The sequence below is a fragment of the Armigeres subalbatus genome, chromosome 3, assembly GCF_024139115.2.
Source record: "Armigeres subalbatus isolate Guangzhou_Male chromosome 3, GZ_Asu_2, whole genome shotgun sequence".
NCBI classification, from domain to species: Eukaryota; Metazoa; Arthropoda; class Insecta; order Diptera; family Culicidae; genus Armigeres; species Armigeres subalbatus.
In genome coordinates this window covers 152,061,926-152,086,363 of record NC_085141.1, presented here as the reverse complement: position 1 = coordinate 152,086,363, position 24,438 = coordinate 152,061,926, and the positions used below count along the sequence as shown (strand labels likewise).

Sequence of the window (24,438 nt, the reverse complement as noted above, 5' to 3'; positions counted from 1 at the left end):
AGAGGAGTGAGTCAAACGCACGTACCAATCATGAAACTTCAATGCAGGCAGAGTTAAAATAAGCATCCAATAATTGAATTTATGAATAATTGTGTAATAATATCAGGTAGTTGGCTCAGTTATAACTGTTTATGCACAGTACAAAGCAAGGAATTGCATAGAAAAAGTTTTACAATTGGCTTTCTTCAGTAGTGCGTTATGCATCATCCCCAACTAAAGCATTGTTTACGTTTTGGAAAAAAGTTTCTTGGAGAGTATCGCAAGAGCGAGAGCAACACAACTGCCATGGTTTCAACTAGCAGTAAGTCTCAAAATTATGCGGCAGTCAATAATTAACGTATGCAATTTGTTTGAAGGTACAACATGAGGGCTAGAACATGTAGCCTTTTTGCAAATGCAGTTTTTAATACAGTTTTCATTTTTTTAAACTTCTACACTTGCAAATATTGTAAATATTTGGGAAGTAAACGATTCATATAATAGTATTTTCGTTAGCATGTCCTTGGTAAGCGTGCTATTGGGGGAATCTGAAACCTCTGAAACGCACTCTCACAGTCAGTGTGGTAGTATTTTTCATGCAACCAATTAGAATTCACGCTCAATAAGATGATTTGATTTTCTCTATTTGTTTGCATGCTGCCTTTATTTAACGCAAGCAAAATGACTGGTACTATAAACAGCAACCCATCTTTATCTCTCGTATGTTCGAAATCAACACTCACTCGTCCCAAGTGGGCTGAAAAATTATCCACATGATAGGGACAAGGATGCCGACCTTTTGTCCATTTCTCTCGAGACTTTCGCTGGTTTAAATGAGATATTGCGGACATTTATCGTCGTCTTTTGCTATTTGGCGTCAAAACCAAATGTAAGCAAGCTGGCTGGTGGAATAATTCTGGTTGGAAATGCAATATATGAAGATTTATAACGATAAATGTGCTCAACTGTAGCATAATGGGCCAAGGTTTGAGCCGTTACCCCTATCGCAAGTGAGCGACAAGTATGAAATTTTTTTTTTCTTTATAGAAGGTTAAAGTGTGCAAGGGCCATCAGTGAACAATATTGATTGATCTTCATTACTTTCGATTGCTCCCTTCTACTTTGAGCTTAGTGCGTATGTACTCACCGAAAAAAGCCAACGAAAATTTCGAATAAGGATCTCACGGTGATGAATCCTCCCAAACAGAGAATCCAATTGGCAAAAAGCAATAAAAAACTGCGGTTCGATCTCGATCGCTTGGGCGAAGTAAGAGCTTGCGGGGTGGTACGTGAAAAATTCTAATAAGTAACGTCGTCTCGTATTGCATCTCTGAAAATATGCCACTGATCACTAGAACCGTTCTCAAACGCCGAACAATATAGTAGAAGTTGAAATCGCTGTTATTTTGCCTGTCTTGGTATGATAGTCCCCACGCTATCAGCCAAGCCGTTCCTGGGTGGACGTTAGGCAAAATAACAGCGATTTCAATCAATATTGTTCACTGATGGCCCTTGCACACTTTAACCTTCTAAAAAGAAAAAAAAATTTTTTTTTCATACTTGTCGCTCACTTGCGATATCTTTCATTTCTGTTCTTCATTACTTTCGATTGCTCCCTTCTACTTTGAGCTAAGTGCGTATGTACTCACCGAAAAAGCCAACGAAAATTTCGAATAAGAATCTCACGGTGATGAATCCTCCCAAACAGAGAATCCAATTGGCAAAAAGCAATAAAAACTGCGGTTCGATCTCGATCGCTTGGGCGAAGTAAGAGCTTGCGGGGTGGTACGTGAAAACTTCTAATAAGTTTCGTATTGCATCTCTGAAAATATGCCACTGATTACTAGAACCGTTTTAAAACGCAGAACAATATATTAGCAGATTAAAATCGCTGTTATTTTGCCTGTCTTGGTATGATAGTCCCCACGCTATCAGCCAAGCCGTTCCTGGGTGGACGTTAGGCAAAATAACAGCGATTTCAATCAATATTGTTCACTGATGGCCCTTGCACACTTTAACCTTCTATAAAGAAAAAAAAAATTCATACTTGTCGCTCACTTGCGATATCTTTCATTTCTGTTCTTCATTACTTTCGATTGCTCCCTTCTACTTTGAGCTTAGTGCGTATGTACTCACCGAAAAAAGCCAACGAAAATTTCAAATAAGAATCTCACGGTGATGAATCCTCCCAAACAGAGAATCCAATTGGCAAAAAGCAATAAAAAAACTGCGGTTCGATCTCGATCGCTTGGGCGAAGTAAGAGCTTGCGGGGTGGTACGTGAAAAATTCTAATAAGTAACGTCGTCTCGTATTGCATCTCTGAAAATATGCCACTGATCACTAGAACCGTTCTCAAACGCCGAACAATATAGTAGGTTGAAATCGCTGTTTTTTGCCTATCTTAGTATGATATGTCCCACGCTATCAGCCAAGCTGTTCCTGAGTGGACGTTAGGCAAAATAACAGCGATTTCAATCAATATTGTTCACTGATGGCCCTTGCACACTTTAACCTTCTATAAAGAAAAAAAAATTTCATACTTGTCGCTCACTTGCGATATCTTTCATTTCTGTTCTTCATTACTTTCGATTGCTCCCTTCTACTTTGAGCTTAGTGCGTATGTACTCACCGAAAAAAGCCAACGAAAATTTCGAATAAGAATCTCACGGTGATGAATCCTCCCAAACAGAGAATCCAATTGGCAAAAGCAATAAAAAAAACTGCGGTTCGATCTCGATCGCTTGGGCGAAGTAAGAGCTTGCGGGGTGGTACGTGAAAAATTCTAATAAGTAACGTCGTCTCGTATTGCATCTCTGAAAATATGCCACTGATCACTAGAACCGTTCTCAAACGCCGAACAATATGTGCAGGTTGAAATCGCTGTTATTTTGCCTGTCTTGGTATGATAGTCCCCACGCTATCAGCCAAGCCGTTCCTAGGTGGACGTTAGGCAAAATAACAGCGATTTCAATCAATATTGTTCACTGATGGCCCTTGCACACTTTAACCTTTTATAAAGAAAAAAATTTCATACTTGTCGCTCACTTGCGATATCTTTCATTTCTGTTCTTCATTACTTTCGATTGCTCCCTTCTACTTTGAGCTTAGTGCGTATGTACTCACCGAAAAAAGCCAACGAAAATTTCGAATAAGAATCTCACGGTGATGAATCCTCCCAAACATTTCATAAGATCGTCCTATGGAATTCATTCCATAAGAAAAACTTACGAAAATCAACACATTTTCTTATGTCGCAATTTCAAAAGAGTATCTTATGATGTTCATACGACCCGTTTCCTCAGTGCAGCATAACTTTATCAGTTAATGTAGTTTGAAGTTAGAATCATAAAATCTTTCAGAGTATTTGTGACATATTTCCTGACCAGGATCATAAGTAACAAAGTTTAGAATTTACACCGTGAAGTGACTTTGTGCAATATCTTTTACGAATGCTTGTATAATGTGCGTATATCCGAAACATGGAAAACTAGATTATAAAGCAAAGTTTGGCAACCACATATACATTGACATCATGGTATAATGTAGCATCACTGTTGTATATAGTGCAATATTGCAAAATATTTAAAGTGCAGCCATAACCGAAATTTAACATAAAAAGTTAATACATGACTTAAATTGAATTTAATGTTTGGACTATATTCAACACGGTTTTTTAATATGCGGGTTTGTACCGTACTTTTTTCTGTGTGAACGACCTGAGTATATTCAGACCAAAACATTTAAAATTGTTAGAATGTTTTTCTGGGTTTTCTGTAATGGATTCATGTGAGCTTCCCTAATTGAATTCTTAATTATCTGGAAGATTACAGACGGTCATTACAAATTTTTGAAGTCCATAAACTCCACAGAGAGTGAATAAGAATTCTTAATCCGCAAACATATGTACTTGAGAGCCAATGGAGGTTTCTCAATGTCCACAAAAATACCTAATCCGCAAGATTTTTTGACGGAATTAGAAGGATTTCTAGAAGCTCCCACGATTGTTTGGATAGAGTTCATAAGCTGTGTCAAAAGATACAAGATTACACACAAATTTCCAGAAAGATAATGAAAAGTTCAACAATTTGAAGAAGTCCGTCAGGTCTTTTCGTCTATTGTGACTCCAGGGAGTCCGTGAGAATTTCCGATGGTGTATGAAGGCTCCAGCAAGTTTATAAGTCGTCCTATTGTTGTGGTATGTCCGGTAGTGTTAACATAGTCCATTCGAGATATTGTGGAAACGCTAAAACTTTTCGAATTAATGACTAGAAAAACTTTTGTTTGACAAAATGCCGTTAAAATTAATGAAAAATCAACATTTTTCATTAAAAATTTGCATCCTTTGAGTCTAAGGTCCGGTAGTGCTAAGGTCCTATTGTTGTGGTATCGATCTACATAAAGCCCTCAGTACACTGTTTTTCATTATGACAAATATTTGTCAAGTCAGCCTGAAATCCATATCGATTTCTAATCAGTCTGATAGATGTCCGGATAAACTTGACAAATATTTGTCAATATGACAAACAGTGGACTACGGGCTTAATTACATGCAATACCGCAACAATAGGACTGTCCTTCAAAAAATATCACAACGATAGGCAACTATTATTGGGATAGTTTGTTTTTATTTTGATAACAGCAAAACAACTTAAGTTCAGTACAATTGAAGTAACATTAACGAGGATCCTATTCGACTACTGCAATGTAGAAAAAGACCAACAGGTAATTTTTAAAGAGTTTTTGAAATCAATTTTGTTCTGACACGGTATTTAACCCCTCCGGAACAGAAGCGACACAGATCATTTTGCAGTTTCCCTATGAGCTTCAAATGATATTGACTTGGACAATGACCTGTAATGAGACCCGTGTGTTCAGGTCTCTTTCAGATTATTCTAAAATGTTGCGAGTCATGGAAAGATTTGGAGTGATGAAGCGTTTCGATTGCCTGGCATTGGTTGTGTTCCTAAAATTGGTTTCTATTTTCATAGATTCAAATACCTTCAGCTCCATACGAAGAGAAGAAGTTGTCAAACTGCAAAAAGGTTCCGCTCCTGGGAGAACGCGCGCAGGACATAATTTTACAGGCTCCGGATCTCCAGGAAATCCAGGAGGAGATTGGCCGGCTGAAAAACAACAAAGCCCCTGGTGTTGACCACCTACCAGGAAAGCTATTTAAACACGGTGGTGAGGCACTGGCTAGAGCGCTGCACTGGGTCATTACCAAGATTTGGGAGGAGGAAGTTTTGCCGCAGGAGTGGATGGAAGGTGTCGTGTGTCCCATCTACAAAAAGGGCGATAAGCTGGATTGTAGCAACTACCGCGAAGTCACATTGCTGAACGCTGCCAACAAGGTACTCTCCCAAATTTTATGCCGTCGACTAGCACCAATTGCAAGGAGTTCGTGGGGCAGTACCAGGCGGAGTTTATGGGCGAACGCTCCACCACGGACCAGGTGTTCGCCATTCGCCAAGTACTGCAGAAATGCCGCGAATACAACGTGCCCACACATCATCTATTCATCGACTTCAAAGCCGCATATGATACAATCGATCGGGACCAGCTATGGCAGCTAATGCACGAACACGGATTTCCAGATAAACTGATACGGTTGATCAAGGCGACGATGGATCGGGTAATGTGCGTAGTTCGAGTTTCAGAGGCATTCTCGAGTCCCTTCGAAGCCCGCAGAGGGTTTCGGCAAGGTGATGGTCTTTCGTGTCTGCTATTCAACATCGCTTTGGAAGGGTTAATACGAAGAGCAGGGATTAACACGAGTGGTACAATTTTCAATAAGTCCGTCCAGCTATTTGGCTTCGCCGACGACATTGATATTATGGCACGTAACTTTGAGAAGATGGAGGAAGCCTACATTAGACTGAAGAGGGAAGCCAAGCGGATCGGACTAGTCATCAACACGCCGAAGACGAAGTACATGATAGGAAGAGGTTCAAGAGAAGACAATGTGAGCCACCCAAACTGTACCAAACTGACAATCTACAAAACGCTCATTAGACCGGGAGTCCTCTACGGACACGAGATCTGGACGATGCTCGTGGAGGGCCAACGCGCACTTGGAGTTTTCGAAAGGAAAGTGCTGCGTACCATTTATGGTGGGGTGCAGATGGCGGACGGTACGTGGAGGAGGCGAATGAACCACGAGTTGCATCAGCTGTTGGGAGAACCATCCATCGTTCACGCCGCGAAAATCGGACAACTGGGGTGGCCCGGGCACGTAGCCAGAATGTCGGACAGTAACCCGGTGAAAATGGTTCTCGACAACGATCCGACGGGCACAAGAAGGCGAGGTGCGCAACTGGCAAGGTGGATCGATCAGGTGGAAGATGACTTGCGGACCCTCCGTAGACTTCGTGGTTGGCGACGTGTAGCCATGGACCGAGCCGAATGGAGAAGATACTTATATACCGCACAGGCCACTTCGGCCTTAGTCGGAATAAATGAATGAATCATATCGCCTTTTCCCAAGAGGCCGTTCACGTTATACTTGGAGAGGTTCTAGACAATATTATAGATCCAGTTGAAAACCGAACTGAGCTCTCGCGACAATCGCATTTTCTCCCATTTCCGGATGTCGCAACTGCATCGCGAGTGGTGCGCATCTATGCCATAGCCGTGCGCCATAATGCGCACCACTCGCGATGCAGTTGCGACATTTGGAAATGGGAGAAAATGTGATTGTCGCGAAAGCTCAGTTCGGTTTTCAACTGGATCTACAATATAATACCTACCCTCTTCTTTCATGGACAACCATCCAAATAAATTCTAAAATAAGGGAAATACCTTGCATAATTACCAGCCATAATTCTAAACTATCCACGTGGATTGTAGATGTCCCTAAAAGCATCATATTTTATGGACGGTCCTCAGGACACATCACGCAGTGCTATGTGTCTTTTTGTGTGATTGTTTTATCTATTTTTTTTTAGTGTGACAAATATGCGTCCATTTATCGCGGTGTGACAAGTATGCGTCCTTTTGTTCGAATGTGACAAATTGACTTCAGATTTTTTTTTAGTTTTCTAGAATAAAACCTCTGTTTTGACAAAATAATTTTAAAAATACGTATTAAATTATTACGTTAGACATCAAAACCTCAAAAATGTTAAAATGTAACATATGACATTTATGCGTCCAACGGCAGTATACAAATTATAGACACTATAGGTTCCATAGATGAGCCGAGGCGAAGGCGAGTGTAGCCAAACGAACTGTCAGTTAGTGTAGCCAAACGAGCATGACGTCACTATTTCTATTGCAACCCAAGCAACGCAGCGTGTGACGTCAAATTCGCGTGGTACACTGTGAAAAAGTGGAGAAACACACATAATCGAAATAACCCAACCGTGCCTGCGCTCGTCTATGGAACCTATAGTCTCTATAATATTGTCGGGCCGCCACCAAACCGGACCGCGCGATTGAGCACTCGCGCTGCGACGCGAGTCGCGACAATTTGAAATATTTCATTAGTAGTGCGCATCATGCACGCATGGATGTACTATCATGCGCACTAATAAGAAATGAGTTGCGACGTCTGATAACTGCAGATATTTCATTTTATTGAAAACAAATTTTCGATTTTCTACTATACACGGAATACAAATGCGATATAGTTTTGTTTTCATGGCTTGTTATGATTCGAAGAGGTTTTTGTCTCTCTTTTATCGTTGTTCGTTATCTATTGAGGGTGATTTCTGCAAACCCTGACTGCATGTGTTGTTATGAACAATGCAAATAGATGTTTCACACTGTAATGCATACATATATTTGAAAATACTCTGCTTATATTTTATGAATTGTATAAACAATATTTTAAAATACGATCTCGGCATATAACATCACAAGTTTCTACTCCAGTTAGTTGTAGTTCGAAATAAATATATAATGTCAATCTATAGAAGAAAAATAACAGCTGTACCTTGAACGCCCTACGCTTGCCGTTGTTCCTTTCGTTGCAGAAACGTTCCCGGTATTCATCTTCGTCTTCTAGCGACAGCAGCGATTCATCGTCTTCGTCCGGATCCTCATCATCATCTTCATCGTCGTCCTCGGATTCAGACACGAGCAGCGACGATAGTGACCGTGGACGAAAATCGCGTAAAACACCAAAGAAATCATCGATTAACAGCAAGCCCGAGGCGTCATCGTCCAACGTTGCTAAGCATGATGTTGAGAAGTCATCAAAAATGGCCCCGCTTACGCCAGAAATTCGCCATGTTGTCATTGAGGTAAATTTTTACATTTCGTTATAAAATATAATAATATGTAAAGGTTAAAAGTCAACACGTTCAATTTAACTGTTCTATGACAAATTGACACTCGGATTTTCAAAATCTGAAATAAAACAAAAAAAAATAAATTAATAATTAAAATTTAAAAGATTTTTTTTGAATCAAAATTCTTTGCCAACTCACTAAAATCTGTTTAAGGTTTATTCGAATTTCTGGATTTCTAAGACCATCGTTTTATTGGATTTTCAAAATTTTCCTCAGAATCCAAGTGCAAAATTTCAAAAAGATCATTTGAATTTATTATTAATAAACCATAGTTTTAAACTAAATTAGCAACAGGTAAAATCGTATTTTTTAAATTTATTATTTTAATTATTTTATATTTTTTAAACAAATGGTCCTACCAAAGATTTATAAGCTTTGTGAGTCCAAATAGTTCACTGTCTAGGAATCAATTAGAACATTTTATATTTTATATCTTTGGCTGTTCTACAGAAACTTCGAGCTCATATTAAACAACAAATGTTCAGTTCAATCAAAGGTAATTGCCTATTTCCGGGGATTAAACCACCCGACTTGGACGTTAATTTACAATGTTATGAAATTCATATGTGAATATGTATTTTCTGGGCCTGCAAGTTGTTTCGAACTGCACGCACCGTTCCGTTAATTTAAACCACCCGACTTGGACGTTATGAAAACTTCGAGTCCCATCGAAGGGAAAGTGGTTACCTCAATACATTTTCAAATCAATATCTTCCACATAACGTACATATTCACATATGAGTTTTCATAACATTGTAAATTAACGTCCAAGTCGGGTGGTTTAATCCTCGGAAATAGGCAATTACCTTTGATTGAACTGAACTTGAGTTGCGTGCTCTTGCTTACGCAATGCGGTCGGGTCTGAGCTTGACGACCGACTGGCAAATAGCTTACACAACAATCTCACTTGATCAGTACCGTTGCTGATGAAGAATGTGTATAGCCGCCAGACATTCTAAATACTCACGCTCCTCTAATGTGGACGTGTACATTACACGTGAAGTATTGGCTTGATAAACGGATTGCAAGTGATTTGACTATGCGTCCAATTTAGGAATCTCGAGCTCGTTCAGTAGCCGCTAGGTTGCGAAGGCTGACGGAGGTCCTTCGTAGCTTAGTTGGTTAAAGCACCAGTCTAGCGTACTGTAGGGTCATGGGTTCAAGTCCCATCGCAGTGAAAGTGGTTACCTCCAATACATTTTTCAAATCAATATCTTCCACATAACGTACATATTCACATATGAGTTTTCATAACATTGTAAATTAACGTCCAAGTCGGGTGGTTTAATCCCCGGAAATAGGCAATTACCTTTGATTGAACTGAACTTGAGTTGCGTGAGCTTGACGACCGACTGGCAAATAGCTTACACAACCTCACTTGATCAGTACCGTTGCTGATGAAGAATGTGTATAGCCGCCAGACATTCTAAATACTCACGCTCCTCTAATGTGGACGTGTACAATACACATGTGGAAGTATTGGCTTGATAAATGGATTGCGAGTGATTTGACTATGCGTCCAATTTGGGAATCTCGAGCTCGTTCAGTAGCCGCTAGGTTGCGAAGGCCGACGGAGGTCCTTCGTAGCTTAGTTGGTTAAAGCACCAGTCTAGCGTACTGTAGGGTCATGGGTTCGAGTCCCATCGAAGGGAAAGTGGTTACCTCCAATACATTTTTCAAATCAATATCTTCCACATAACGTACATATTCACATATGAGTTTTCATAACATTGTAAATCAACAAATGTTGTTGTAATTATCAATATAATTTTGTGACTCAACTTGTTACGTTGTTACGTAATATGAGGTTCCACGGTCACATTGCTAGCTTCTGGCTGATCCAATGAATACCATCCACAATATCCAACTCCATGGTACTTATGAGAGTGTCCTGGCCTCTTGCTTCCTTCCTCTTCCTCCTTAAGATGAAGATGGTCGTGACCAGTAGTAGTAATCCTCATGCTTTTGTTGTTTTTGCTTTTTCTTGATATGTGATAGCATTCTTCTTCTTATTGGCATTACATCTCCACACTGGGACAGAGCCGCCTCGCAGCTTAGTGTTCATTACGCACTTCCACAGTTATTAACTGCAAGGTTTCTAAGCCAGGTTACCATTTTTGCATTTGTATATCATGAGGCTAACACGATGATACTTTTATGCCCAGGGAAGTCGAGACAATTTCCAATCCGAAAATTGCCTAGACCGGCACCGGGAATCGAACCCAGCAACCCTCAGCATGGTCTTGCTTTGTAGCCGCGCGTCTTACCGCACGGCTAAGGAGGGCCCCTTGATAGCATTCTAAATAAAAAATAGAATGCATTCTAAAAGCATAGCATTCTAAAAAATAAAACACTACTTTGCAATCAATTTTTAGCTATATACCCGGTTCAAAACTTCATACAAAAGTCACTTTTTGGCACTTTTTCTGCAATAGAAAGTCACTATTTGGTCACGTTTTCGTCATCGTTGGTCACTAAAGTCACTATTTTGAGCGGCATTCATCGCTACCAGCCCTGCATTCGACGGTTCGTGTTTCATGGTTTTCTATCAGGAAGTGCGGTATGAATATAAAATGGACTATTGACGGCTTTGACCGCTTCCGGGACCTACGGATCATCCCCGGGGAGCCCGTCGAAGGGGACATTTTAGTTTTAGCGCCAAAACTGGTCATTCGACGGTTAGTTTTTCATGGCTTTCTATCAAGAAGTGAGGTATGAATATAAAATGAACCAATGACCATTTTGATCGCTTCCGGAACCTACGGATTGTCCCCGGGGAACTTGTAGAACGGAACATTTCACGTTCTGCGCCATCATAAGTCATTAGAAGGTTCTTTTCTCAAGGTTTTCGGTCAAGATGCGAGGAATGAATATTAAATGGATTATTAGTAATTGTAATCACTTCCGGAACTTATGCATCGCTGCCAGGAAATCTGTTGTCAGAGTCGTCAATGGTCCATTTTATTTTCATACTACGCTTCCTCCCAGCGACTTGTTTTGACGCTAAAACTGAAATGTCCCCTTCTACGGGTTCCCCGGGGACAACCCGTAGGTCCCGGAAGCGGTCAAAGCTGTCAATGGTCAATTTTATATTCAAACCGCACTTCCTGATAGAAAACCATGAAAAACGAACCGTTGAATGACTAGCTTTGATGTCAAAATTTGAATATCCCCTTCTACAAGTTCCCCGGTGACAATCTTATGGTCCCGAAAGCGTCAAAATCATCAACGGTCAATTTTACATTCACACCGCGCTTCCTCAAAGAAAACCATAAAAAACGAACCGTCGAATGACCAGTTTTGGCGCTAAAACTTAAATGTCTCCTTCTACGGGTTCCCCGGGTACAATCCGTAGGGCCCGGAAGTGGTCAAAGCTGTCAATGGTCCATTTTATATTCATACCTCACTTCCTGATAGGAAACCATGAAAAACAAACCGTCGAATGACCAGTTTTGGCGCTAAAATTGAAATGTCTTCATCCACGGGTTCCCCGGGGACGATCCGTAGGTCCCGGAAGCGGCCAAAGCAGTCAATTTTATAATCATACTTCACTTCCTGATAGAAAACCATGAGAAACGAACCATCGAATGACCAGTTTTGGTGCCAAAACTGAAATGTCCGACTTCAGGATCCGTCTTTTTTATTGGTTTTTCATTCTTGACGTATCAGATGACTTCTAGAATGTAATCATAATGAAAGATCGGTAAAAAGCTTGATTCAAATGAATTTGTGGCCTGATACTTTTGGTCCTATAGTCCGATCTGGCTACTTTTCAATAGAAAACAATTGGAACCGACTTTCAGTCGTATTTACCTTTCCCTCAATTTTTTTTTTATTGGTGGGAAATGCTTATCTAATCTTCCGGTCAATGTCATCATATAGGGGAACTGTACCGGTTTTGGCCATGTTCCTAATTTGGCCAATTTTGCGAATAACTCCAAAAATAAAGCAATTCGCGAGGGTTTTATCAGTTCCATCAAAAGATATTCGGTATTTACCTGAAAATCAAAAATAGATCGCGTTTCGGAAAGCCACTCTCTCATATGCGACTACATGCTAAAGAGAAACATACCAATTCAATGTAAAAGGAAAAATGTGTTGATTTGCGGACCCTCCTATCAGCAGCCTATTAAACCACATTAATCGTTGTTTTGTTATTTAACGTAAGTTATATTGGCTCTTTATTAAGGAAGAAGAATCATTCCCTGCATAAAAATGCAAATTTATAATTCGTTTTCATTCATTTCAATGGAATGGGTTAATTTTCGGTCAAGTTGATTAACGTGTACGTTGTCGTGTTCATGTATTGGATTATGTTGATGTCGATGCTCATCAGAAAATTTCAATTCTCTCAGGACAGGGTGTCGACTACCTGGAAAAACCTGGAAAGTCAGGGAAAGTCAGGGAATTTCATTTTGGACCTGGAAAGTCAGGGAAAGTCAGGGAATTTTGATTGAGGTCAGGGAAAAAAATCATAAAACCCAATATTGAAAATTTATAGGGATTTTTCTTAAATCCGGGCAATGTACTAAACTAAGGACACTTATGACAATTAAAACCCTGAACCAATTTTAATTAATTGAAAAAAGACCAATAAAGGTACTGAAACGTCGGATCAGAATTAATATAGCGTTTTAGCTGGTCATCAGACTGCATAGCCGATAAACAATACTCCGAGCCAGTTACAGTCGACAACCACCTCTATTATCAAGTTATGAAGCTTTTTTTGCGTGGCCGTCGGCAGTTTCTAGATTACTCCGGACCCTTTTCATGTTCCTCATGGTAATCGAGTTTGTTTCTATTAATCTCTAAGCAATAACAGAGGTTCCAAAGCCACGTTGCTCAAAAGGTCACTGTTGTTTTTCAAGTCCCATTTAATATTTTGGATTTATTAGTTTGAGTGGTTTTGTGTCGGAGTCGTTATGATTTTTTTGCAGTTTCGTTATTGGTAGCGTTTGAGTCATGTTCCTATCAAACACAAGAAGTTCTGAAGGTTTGTTCTAATACTTAATCACAGGCTTGACAAAACTCCTCACCCTCGCTAGAGTCAAATAAAATCATCATCAGCAAAGTGCTACCTTCGCAATCCATAATCATCAATCTCGAGAACTGTTCAATAATTCGGAACTGTTCAGCAAACAATCATGAAACATGTTCAACCTACAACCAACAACTCTTGTTAGAAAAAAACGCCAAATAGTATCTTTGTGGACCTGTGACGGCACTCCAAAATCTGCAGCATCGGCATCATCTTCAAACAAGATTCTGTAGATAATGTTTTAAAAACATTTTGTGAACTTCCATTTGAACATGAGCTTATAATCGATCCTCACGTCCTTAGGTGATATGAGAGAATGATAATAGATAAAAGCATCATATGTTCTACCTCATGTATGTAGGTGGCGATAGTCTCAATTAAACGTTACTTGATACTCCATTATCATGCTCGGTCAATGGTAATGTTTCAGTTTTAAGGGGCCATCCTTAGCCGTGCGGTGAGACACGCGGCTACAAAGCAAGACCATGCTAAGGGTGTCTGGGTTCGATTCCTGCTGCCGGTCTATGCAATATTCGGATGGGAAATTATCTCGACTTCCCTGGGCATAAAAGTATCATCGTGTTAGCCTCATGATATACGAATGCAAAAATGGTAACCTGGCTTAGAAACCTCGCAGTTAATAACTGTGGAAGTGCTTAATGAACACTAAGCTGCGAGGCGGCTCTGTCCCAGTGTGGGGATGTAATGCCAAGAAGAAGAAGAAGAAGAATGTGTCAATTTTACATTCGCTGCTTTTGATGTTTTTAAAACAATTTTATCAGGAAATATTCTGTTTGATCTTTGAGAATATTGTCCAGAAATTACTTCAGAATTCGCACTGAAACATAAAAAATCTGAAAGGATTTAAAAAAGCTGTCTCGAGAGTTTTTATCCTGGAGCTCCTCGATGGATGTTTTTTTTTTCAAAAGCTCCGCTGCAAAAACTTGGTAGATTTTATGGTATTTACTCAAATTTGAACTGAATGTCTTCGTGAAGGGGTTCATATGAAATATATGCTAAGAATCTTCAAACATATTTCCACAAGTTCTCCAAAAAACTCTATTAGATGATCCATTGCTTGTTGAAGATGTCTGACATCTAGTAGATAGTAGTACTTTCTATAAATAAAACAATGCTAAAACTCCAAGACCATTTTTGAAAAACGACTAAAAATCGATAAAATTAATTTAGTAGTTGTAGCTCCCCTTATCATTTGAGACTAGTTATGCCATTTCTTCACAAACACGACCTAACTTTTTGTGATGTTTTTCCATGGGACAATGTTTTATTTGAACCGAAGGCCACAATCGACAAAAATTAAACGACTTGAGTGTATTCAGACCAAATTATTTAAAGTATTGCAGTGGTTAAAATGTTTAGCTGGGCTCACTGTAAGTGATCATAGCTTGTGTGAATTGAATTCTTGATTATCCGGAAGATTAGAAGTCCATAAACTCCACAGTGTGAATTAGAATTTTTACTCCGTATACTTAAGAGCCAATGGAGGTTTCTCGATGGTCACGAGAATACCTTATCCGTGAGGTCTTTCAACGGCATTAGAAGGATTTACAGAAGCTTCCACGTTTGTATGAAAAGAGTTCAAAAGTCTTGTCAAAAGAAACAAGGACTTCACGCAAATTTCCAGAAAGATAATAAAAACTTTATCGATTTGAAGAAGTCCGTCAGTAGTCTTGAAGGTCTATTGCGACACCAAGGAGTCCGTAAGAATTCCCAATGATGGATGAAGGCACCAAAAACTTATAACATTAATTGGGGTCAATTTTGGAAAGATGAGTTATGAAAATCTTTCAGGTGTTCTGCGCTTCCAGTAGCTCAGGAACTCAAATGGACTTTAAAGATTTACTCATGCATAGATTTTCCTAGCTTCTAGGAATTGAAAAAAAAACAATTTTCATACCTGGATTTTTTCGAGGAATGGTCTGAAAGTCAGGGAATTTTATTCTCAAATTTGAGTCGACACCCTGCAGGAGTGCAGAGTGAATAAATAATTCGTTTTATTCGTGAATTCACAAATTTGCCACCTTAAATCGATTTCATCATGCAGTTTGAACGTGTAATAAGCTTTTTTAAATCAGATGAGTCTTATAATATTGTGAACAGTAATCTCACTATCAAGACTCATCAACAAAACTAATAACAAAAATGTCAACTGTCATTCTGACAAATAATTCGGGTGTCAGTCTCACGTCGCGTGTCGCACACGCGCGTTCCGATTTGGTGGGCGCGCTACAATATATCCCTCACGGTTCAACGCTGCTTTCAACTGATCGATTATTTTGGAAAAATATGTATTTTCGAGGGTTGGCCAAAATAGGCACTTATTGCTAGTGCATATACTCCTGTATATCTCGCTTAACAATTGATTAGGGCCTACAATGAAAAGTAAACAAATTCAATTTTAACACCCTTCGATAGCATTCTCTAATAGCTACTAATAGTATAAAAATGTTTCGCATCTTTAATTAAATTACTTAGAAAACACTAATTTTTGATTGGGCCTACAACGTGTTATTTTCAAAATATGTGTAGGTCCACCCTAAAAAACGGCCAAGCCACTCGTTTTTTTCTGTCTGGGATAAGCCTTCTCCAACTTCGGGCCGATAGATTAACTTTCCGAACCGTCATCGGCCCGACCTCGGAGAGAGAAAATTTCCCCTCCCGAAAAGCCTTATCCCGTGTTTACTTTCGAAAAATGCCGTAAACAAAAGGTCTATGAATGACAAGCAAACGCAGAATGACTTATCAAGAAGGCCTATTCCGGAGAAAAAATGAAAATAGACTTAAAATTTTATTTTAACGATTTCAACACATTTTTGCATTTTCTCTATGCAATTAAGGTTATGGATGGATAGATAGTGTTGAATATGTGCTTTTAGGAGTTTTTGCTGTTAAAAATATCCTAATCCTGGGAAATAGGAATAGAAATTGTGCATTTTTTTCAAACGGCATTTTCTCAATGTTTACGTTTTGACTGTAGGCCCTTTTCAAATGTTACGCGAGAATATACGATTGTGATGCATCACCAGTGCTACGATGTGCACGTATTAAGGCGAAGCCAGAGTAAACGCGACGAGCGATGCGACGCGACGCGACTCACGTAAAAGAATAACAATCATTATCAACAGGCTGTCAAACTGCACTGTCGCGTCGCGTCGCATCGCACGTCGCGTTTACTCTGGCGGGCACCTTACCTGGCAATCTAACTGCATTGATTGTCTGCCTTTTCAGAATTCCCAATAAGATTCCGTTGAAATATCACAAATGATGGTAATTGCTTGTGGAAAGGGAAAGAAAAGTGCAGTGGGTACCGGTACCGGCCAAGTTCCCCCTGGCGGTGCTAAAATGATAAAGGGGAACAATACCTAATTCCATTTAAATCGTTTAGTATCATTAGTGATTACGTTATTATTTTATGTTAGGGGCACACAAGGAACATATTTTTAAACGCGGGTGTCAGGCGACTGACCCATGCTCGACCAAAATAGGAAAATTTAGCTAGAATATTTTAATTTTGTTTAATTGTTTTTATTTTATTTTTATTTTTGCCATCAAATGATTAGGAGCTTATTTTCAGCATCTCATAACGCAAGAGAGGGTAGAACTCTGCGTTGCATAGAACAGTTTAGGAGGTCCCCGATTCGGTGCATTGTTGCACTGTCGTGTGGAGCATGGTTGTCCAGTGTCGTTTATGGCAATGTCGTTCCAGCATCTATGACGCCTTTGCTTGAACAAATCATTTTATATAATGGCTGGACATGTTAATAATTCATTCTAGTTCTAAAAATCAGATACTTCTGGAGGCTGTCAAGGCAATGGGAGGGATATTGCCTATGAGTGGCAGAGGCGGCTGTGCTCGGGGCGGCAGTATGGTGAAAGCAGTTTTTGGACAGTTAGGATTCAGTTTTCATACTTAAGAGAATATCTAGAATAATATTATATTTTGATGAGCAATAACAATGCCAACCTCCATTTTTTAATCACGAGCTTTATTAGTAGCATAGGTTATCAGTACTTCTAATATACTTAATTCGGTGGGCACGCTTGGAACACATTTTTAACTCAAGTTCGACCAAAATTGTAAAATTTAATTGATTTATTTTAATTCAGTTTAATTATTTGAATCTTTCTGCGTCAAATGATTAGGTATTTGTTCCCCCATCCCTCCTGCTCCCTCCTTTTCTATTTTATGTTTCCAAACTTATACCAACGTGATCACACTAATCCCAAACTTCACGTACCTCTATCATATCAATCTACAGGGGATGGACAAAATAATTAGGATAGGCAAATTTAGGGTAAAATTAGATGTGTTGTAACTATCTTAGTTATCATCCGATTTTGACAATTCAGGCATGCCCGAACTAGAAAATTAATGCAGTTTGACGGTATGTCCATGGAACTGACTATGGCCACCGGATTCCGGAGATATTCCGGGTTTTTCGGAGGTAGGTTCAAAACCGTAAATTTGAGGTGGATATTAGGAGAAGTTGTGGGTAAAAATTGAATAATATTAGTAACCACAAATGAAGTAGGGCTCTTGCTGATTGGAACCATATATTGAGATTTGGAATCGGACCAGAATCAAGTGAGATATGGCCATTTCTTTAAAATCGGTTCCGATCGATACTTATCAAAGGGGTCAGGCCACAACTTCATTTGAATCTCGCTTTTTGATAGATCGGCCACTATGATTTTATTCTAGAAGGGCTCTACTGTGTTCAGAATGAAAAATCAATTGAATAAACGTATCCTGGAGTCGCTGGGATGTCCCCGGGGAACCTGTGAATGGGGACATTTAAGTCTTAGCACCAAATTCAGTCATTCGACGGCTCTTTTTTCATGGTTTTCGATCAGGAAGCGAAGTATGAATATAAAATGGTCCATTGACGGCTCTGACCGCTTCCAGGATCTACGGATTGGCCCCGGGGAACCTGTTGAAGACGACATTTTAGTTTTACCACCAAAATCAGTCATTCGACGGCTCTTTTTTCATGGTTTTCGATCAGGAAGCGAAGTATGAATAGAAAATGGTCCATTGGCAGCTCTGACCGCTTCCAGGACCTACGGATTGGCCTCGGGGAACCTGTGGAAGGGGACATTTTAGTTTTACCACCAAAACCAGTCATTCGACGGCTCTTTTTTCATGGTTTTCGATCAGGAAGCGAAGTATGAATAGAAAATGGTCCATTGACGGCTCTGACCGTTTCCAGAATCTACGTATTGGCCCCGGGGAACCTGTGGAAGGGGACATTTTAGTTTTACCAAAAAAAAAAACAGTCGTTCGATGGCTCTTTTTTCATGGTTTTCGACCAGGAAGCGAAGTATGAATATAAAATGGTCCATTGATGGCTCTTACCGCTTCCAGGACCTACTGGTTGCCCCCGAGGAACCTGTGGAAGGTGACATTTTAGTTTTTACACCAACATCAATCATTCGACAGCTCTTCTTTAATATAAGCAAAGTATTAATATAAAATTGACCATTGATGACTCTGACCGCTCTCAGGACCTACAGATTCCCCCCGGAAAACCAGTGGAAAGGAACATTTAAGTTGCAGCACCAAAACCAATATCTCGACGGCTTTTTTTTCGTGATTTTTTATCAGAAAGCGAAGTATGAGTATAAATTGGACCATTAATGGATCTGACCGCTTCCAGGACTTACGAATTGCCCCCGGGGAACTGAGGAAGGGACATTTTAGTTTTAGCACAAAACCAATCATTGGACGGCTTTTTTTCATGGATTTCAATCAGAATGTGAAGTATGAACAAGAAATGGACCATTGACGGCTCTGACCGTTTTCTGGACCTACAGATAGCTCAATGGTCCTTTTATATTTATACTTTGCTTCCTGATAGAAAACCTATAAAAAAAACGTGGAATAACTGATTTTAGTGCTAAAACTTATATGTTCCTTTCCACAGGTTCCCCGGGGGCAATCCTTGGGTCCTGGAAGCGGTCAGAGCCGTCAATGATCCATTTTATTTTCGTACTTCGCTTCCTGATCGATAACCATGAATGAAGAGCTGTCGAATGGCTGGTTTTGGTGCTAAAACTAAAATGTCCCCTTCCACAGGTTTCTCGGAGCCAATCCGTAGATCCTGGAATCGGTCAGAGCCGTCAATGGACCATTTTATAATCATACTTTGCTTCCTGATCGAAAACCATGAAAAAAGAGCCGTCGAACGACCGGTTTTGGTGGTAAAACTAAAATGTCCCCTTCCACAGGTTCCCCGGGGGCAATCCTTGGGTCCTGGAAGCGGTCAGAGCCGTCAATCTTCTTCTTCTTATTGGCATTACATCCCCACAATGGGACAGAGCCGCCTCGCAGCTTAGTGCTCATTAGGCACTTCCACAGTTATTAACTGCGAGGTTTCTAAGCCAGGTTACCATTTTTGCATTCGTATATCATGAGGCTAGCACGATGATACTTGTATGCCCAGGGAAGTCGAGACAATTTCCAATCCGAAAATTGCCTAGACCAGCACCGGGAATCGAACCCAGCCACCCTCAGCATGGTCTTGCTTTGTAGCCGCGCGTCTTACCGCACGGCTAAGGAGGGCCCCTAAGAGCCGTCAATGATCCATTTTATTTTCGTACTTCGCTTCCTGATCGATAACCATGAATGAAGAGCTGTCGAATGGCTGGTTTTGGTGCTAAAACTAAAATGTCCCCTTCCACAGGTTCCCCGGGCCAATCCGTAGATCCTGGAAGCGGTCAGAGCCGACAATGGACCATTTTATATTTATACTTCGCTTCCTGATCGAAAACCATGAAAAAAGAGCCGTCGAACGACCGGTTTTGGTGGTAAAACTAAAATGTCCCCATCAACAGGTTCCCCAGGGGCAATCCTTGGGTCCTGGAAGTGGTCAGAGCCGTCAATGATCCATTTTATTTTCGTACTTCGCTTCCTGATCGATAACCATGAATGAAGAGCTGTCGAATGGCTGGTTTTGGTGCTAAAACTAAAATGTCCCCTTCCACATGTTCCCCGGGGCCAATACGTAGATCAAGAAAGCGGTCAGAGCCATCAATGGACCATTTTATATTCATACTTCGCTTCCTGATCCAAAACCATGAAAAAAGAACCGACGAACGACTGGTTTTGGTGGTAAAACTAAAATGTCACCTTCCACAGGTTCCCCGGGGCCAATCCGTAGGTCCTGGAAGCGGTCAGAACCGTAAATTGACCATTTTCTATTCATACTTCGCTTCCTGATCGAAAACCATGAAAAAAGAGCCGTCGAATAACTGATTTTGGTGGTAAAACTAAAATGTCGTCTTCAACAGGTTCCCCGGGGCCAATCCGTAGATCCTGGAAGCGGTCAGAGCCGTCAATGGATCATTTTATATTCATACTTCGCTTCCTGATCGAAAACCATGAAAAAAGAGCCGTCGAATGACTGATTTTGGTGCTAAGACTTAAATGTCCCCATTCACAGGTTCCCCGGGGACATCCCAGCGACTCCAGGATACGTTTATTCAATTGATTTTTCATTCTGGACACAGTAGAGCCCTTCTAGAATAAAATCATAGTGGCCGATCTATCAAAAAGCGAGATTCAAATGAAGTTGTGGCCTGACCCCTTTGATAAGTATCGATCGGAACCGATTTTAAAGAAATGGCCATATCTCACTTGATTCTGGTCCGATTCCAAATCTCAATATATGGTTCCAATCAGCAAGAGCCCTACTTCATTTGTGGTTACTAATATTATTCAATTTTTACCCACAACTTCTCCTAATATCCACCTCAAATTTACGGTTTTGAACCTACCTCCGAAAAACCCGGAATATCTCCGGAATCCGGTGGCCATAGTCAGTTCCATGGACATACCGTCAAACTGCATTAATTTTCTAGTTCAGGCATGCCTGAATTGTCAAAATCGGATGATAACTAAGATAGTTACAACACATCTAATTTTACCCTAAATTTGCCTATCCTAATTATTTTGTCCATCCCCTGTACATAGCTTCTTCGACAATCACCAGAAAACGGATTTCAATCATTTCCCTTCTACCATAAGTATAAATTATCTAAGCTATAATAAACTATATCGTAGCTATCCCGAACTGTCTAAACATCTATCATGAACATAAACACCGTTTTTATCTCTACAAACATTTCTTTAATAAATAGGTTCCATAGCAGTCGCTAGAGCCGGAAGCGGTCAACAAGCCGCTCTATACTCTCCTCCTCTATCTTCTATTCTCTCACAAGTTTACTACCCTGAAACTGAACTGTTTCGGACCCCTTATGGGTCTGAATCAGAGGACGGGACGCTCGAGCCTACCAGTCAGTAGATGGAAAGGTCCGTTGTGATAAAGGGTCTATCACAAGCCTCGGATAACCTGGAATAAGTTTTCCACGAGTCGAGTTCACATTGATTTCATTAGTTCTATATATTAATCGTCACGTTGAAAATTAAGCCAGCAGTGTAAACGTATTGCCTAATGTCATACAACGTAGATTGGCCACGGCCCGGGGATACGTTGAGTATAACAAGAATATTTACCTTTCCCTCAAAATTTTTTATTCGCTCAATCGATTCTTTATTTAAGGTCAACTCTCCGAAAGAACCCGTTTTAAAATTTAATACAAAAAAAAATAAATATATAGCCCTTTCGTCACACTTCGGTGTACGAGAAAGCCAAAATATCAAATGAATATAAATCGACCTTCGAATTTACAGAGAACCACTCACTGGTATTTGTCATACTTCCCTTTACTATTTACCATACTATTTTTAGCCAAACATTTTAGTTACCTATCCTATTGTCTATTTTATCCCGCCAGCCCTCTATGTAAAATTTATATGAATTTATCTTGTTTCAGAAAAATCCTGTTAAGTCGAGCCACTGCGGAGTAGAAAAAAAGAGAAGCCCTGTAGAACGCGATCGACATCGTAATAGAAGCAGTTCACGCGATCGCTATGAAAGCAAGCGTAATGACAGAGACAAGGATAGACGTGATCGTGATCGCTTGCCGCGGCATCATCGAGACTACGATGACAAGGACAAGGATCGGCGGGATAGATATTCCAGTCGAGGTAGCGCGAGTGGTTACAAGAATGATAGACGAGATAGACGGGACAAGTACGACAGGCACGATCGAAAGGATCGTGACCGCAGTCGCGACCGCAAGGATAAACGGAACTACGATAGAGATCGTAATTACAGAAGATCTTCTTCGCGTGACAGAAAACGCAAATCAAGTGATGATAAGTCAAGAAGATCTCGATCTAGGAGCAAATCTGCACCCAAGATACCTGTATCACCTATTAGTACAGCACCACCCCCACTCATCACGAACACATTACCCACCGGATTTAGTCCCAATGTAAGACCTCCGCCAATTAATCCGGCTTTAATCCCTCCTTTAATGGCCATTAATGTCGGACCAATCGAATTGCCCTCTCGACCGACCACGAGCAGCGAATTGTCGAGCGAGCAACAAAACGATCTCTCTCGTATCTCGTTGATTCGCAGCAAAGCAGCTCAACTGGAGAAGATGGGAATCGATGTTTTACAGCAAAGCAAGAAAGCAGCGGATAGTGTTCCGTTACCTTCGTACTACAATCCAGGCATCGTAAATCCGGTTCGGTACGCCGACCAAGTACAAAAACGAAAACTACTTTGGGGAAACAAGACGGCCGAAAGTAAGGATGTGTCGTCCAACATTAGCAAGTGGGAGCAGGCAAAATTCTCTCAAGATAAAGATGGTAAAATGGCCTCCAAGTTTTTGCGCCTGATGGGTGTTAAGGATCCTCATAAAACTGCAACGGCAGACGATGTCAAACCGGGAACCAGCACCTCTGGAGACAGCATCAATAAGCAGGAAGAACTGTTCTCAACCATGGAACAGCAGTACGAAGTAGCTCGGCAGGTGACGCACACAATGCGTGGCGTTGGCCTTGGGTTTGGTTCGCAACCTCGGACCTTTTGAAGCGTTGAGTGTCGAATGATAGGCATACACAGCTTTGTCTTGTTTCTTTAGCGTTTCATAACCTAAATAGAAATCTTGCGCCAAAATCGTTAAAACGATGCAGGTTTGAAATAATAAGTTTATGAAATCCTGCTGCTAAACCTAGGAATCTTATGTGATAGTGGCGGCATATTTGAGTAGTGTTGTGCATTAGTAGCCACTATTCAGTAATAAGACATGTACCATTGCAAAATGAACATTTACACATGCAATATTGATGTAAAGGTGAAGTTTTCGAAAAATAGATGCATGATTACTGCACTGAATTTTACATAACAAAAATGTAACTATCCGAAATGGATACAAAATAAAACTTAAACAAACCTACAGTACCTACGTTTGAATTTAAAATCCGATTTTTTCAGTTACATATTTCCTCCACCACAATCTATGATTCTTCACTCTCGTCTCGTCTCGTCGTGCTGCCTGTAACCGCATATGTATATCCGTTCCGATGAGTAATTTGCCAACAATGTTTCAAGCAGAAAATACTGGAAATTATTTAGTGCTACTGTTTGCCTACGACGCATCCTTTCTGTCGATTTTTCGGCGCAGTTTGGTTGGAGAAAAGGGGACTTCTTTTGAGAAAACCTGCCTGAAAATGTGATAAAAAATTTCTTTTCCACCTAAACCGGAGATACGCCTAGAGTCTACGGGAAAGTAGTAGCGGATGAAATTTTAAGCCACTTTGCCAAAGACACCTCTTATAGCCTATTCAGATACGAATTTATTGACATGATAAAAAGTATCTTGATGCCAAAGTTAACTCATTTTGTATTCATTTCATTTCTTATTTTCAATTATCATCTCAAATAGGGGAACCCGGGGCAAAAAGGACACCCTTTGATTTCTCTGTAAAATATAATATCATCGATGACTTCTGAACCTTCTTCACAGTCTTATAATGTAATATTCATCATATTTTGTATTGAAAGTGATGATTAAAGCTAAAAATTGCCAAAAAAAATCCTTCTTGGATCTGGTCAAAAATTATAATAATGACATTACACAAAATAAGGATTTTTGAAGGGCATTTTATATTTTTTAGGGTTATTTGGAGTTAAAACCAAATTTACAGTAATTACAAATACAGCAACAGTTCGCTAACTGGGCGCATTTTAACT

The 24,438-nt window shown here is 40.1% G+C and overlaps 1 protein-coding gene across 3 annotated transcripts in view; it reads left to right on the top strand.

Moving 5' to 3' along the window:
- The window catches only part of LOC134224243 (arginine/serine-rich coiled-coil protein 2), a 125,848-nt gene extending 102,207 nt beyond the window's left edge, over positions 1–23,641 (top strand). For 2 of the 3 annotated variants that reach the window (XM_062703567.1, XM_062703568.1), the window contains 2 exons: positions 7,954–8,223; positions 22,166–23,641. In XM_062703567.1, the coding sequence (XP_062559551.1) occupies positions 7,954–8,223; positions 22,166–23,275 (1,380 nt within the window). In that variant the 3' untranslated portion in view covers positions 23,276–23,641. The remainder of the gene's footprint in view (positions 1–7,953; positions 8,224–22,165) is intronic. The other variant, XM_062703569.1, reaches the window with a different exon arrangement.
- The last annotated feature ends 797 nt before the right edge of the window (positions 23,642–24,438 follow it).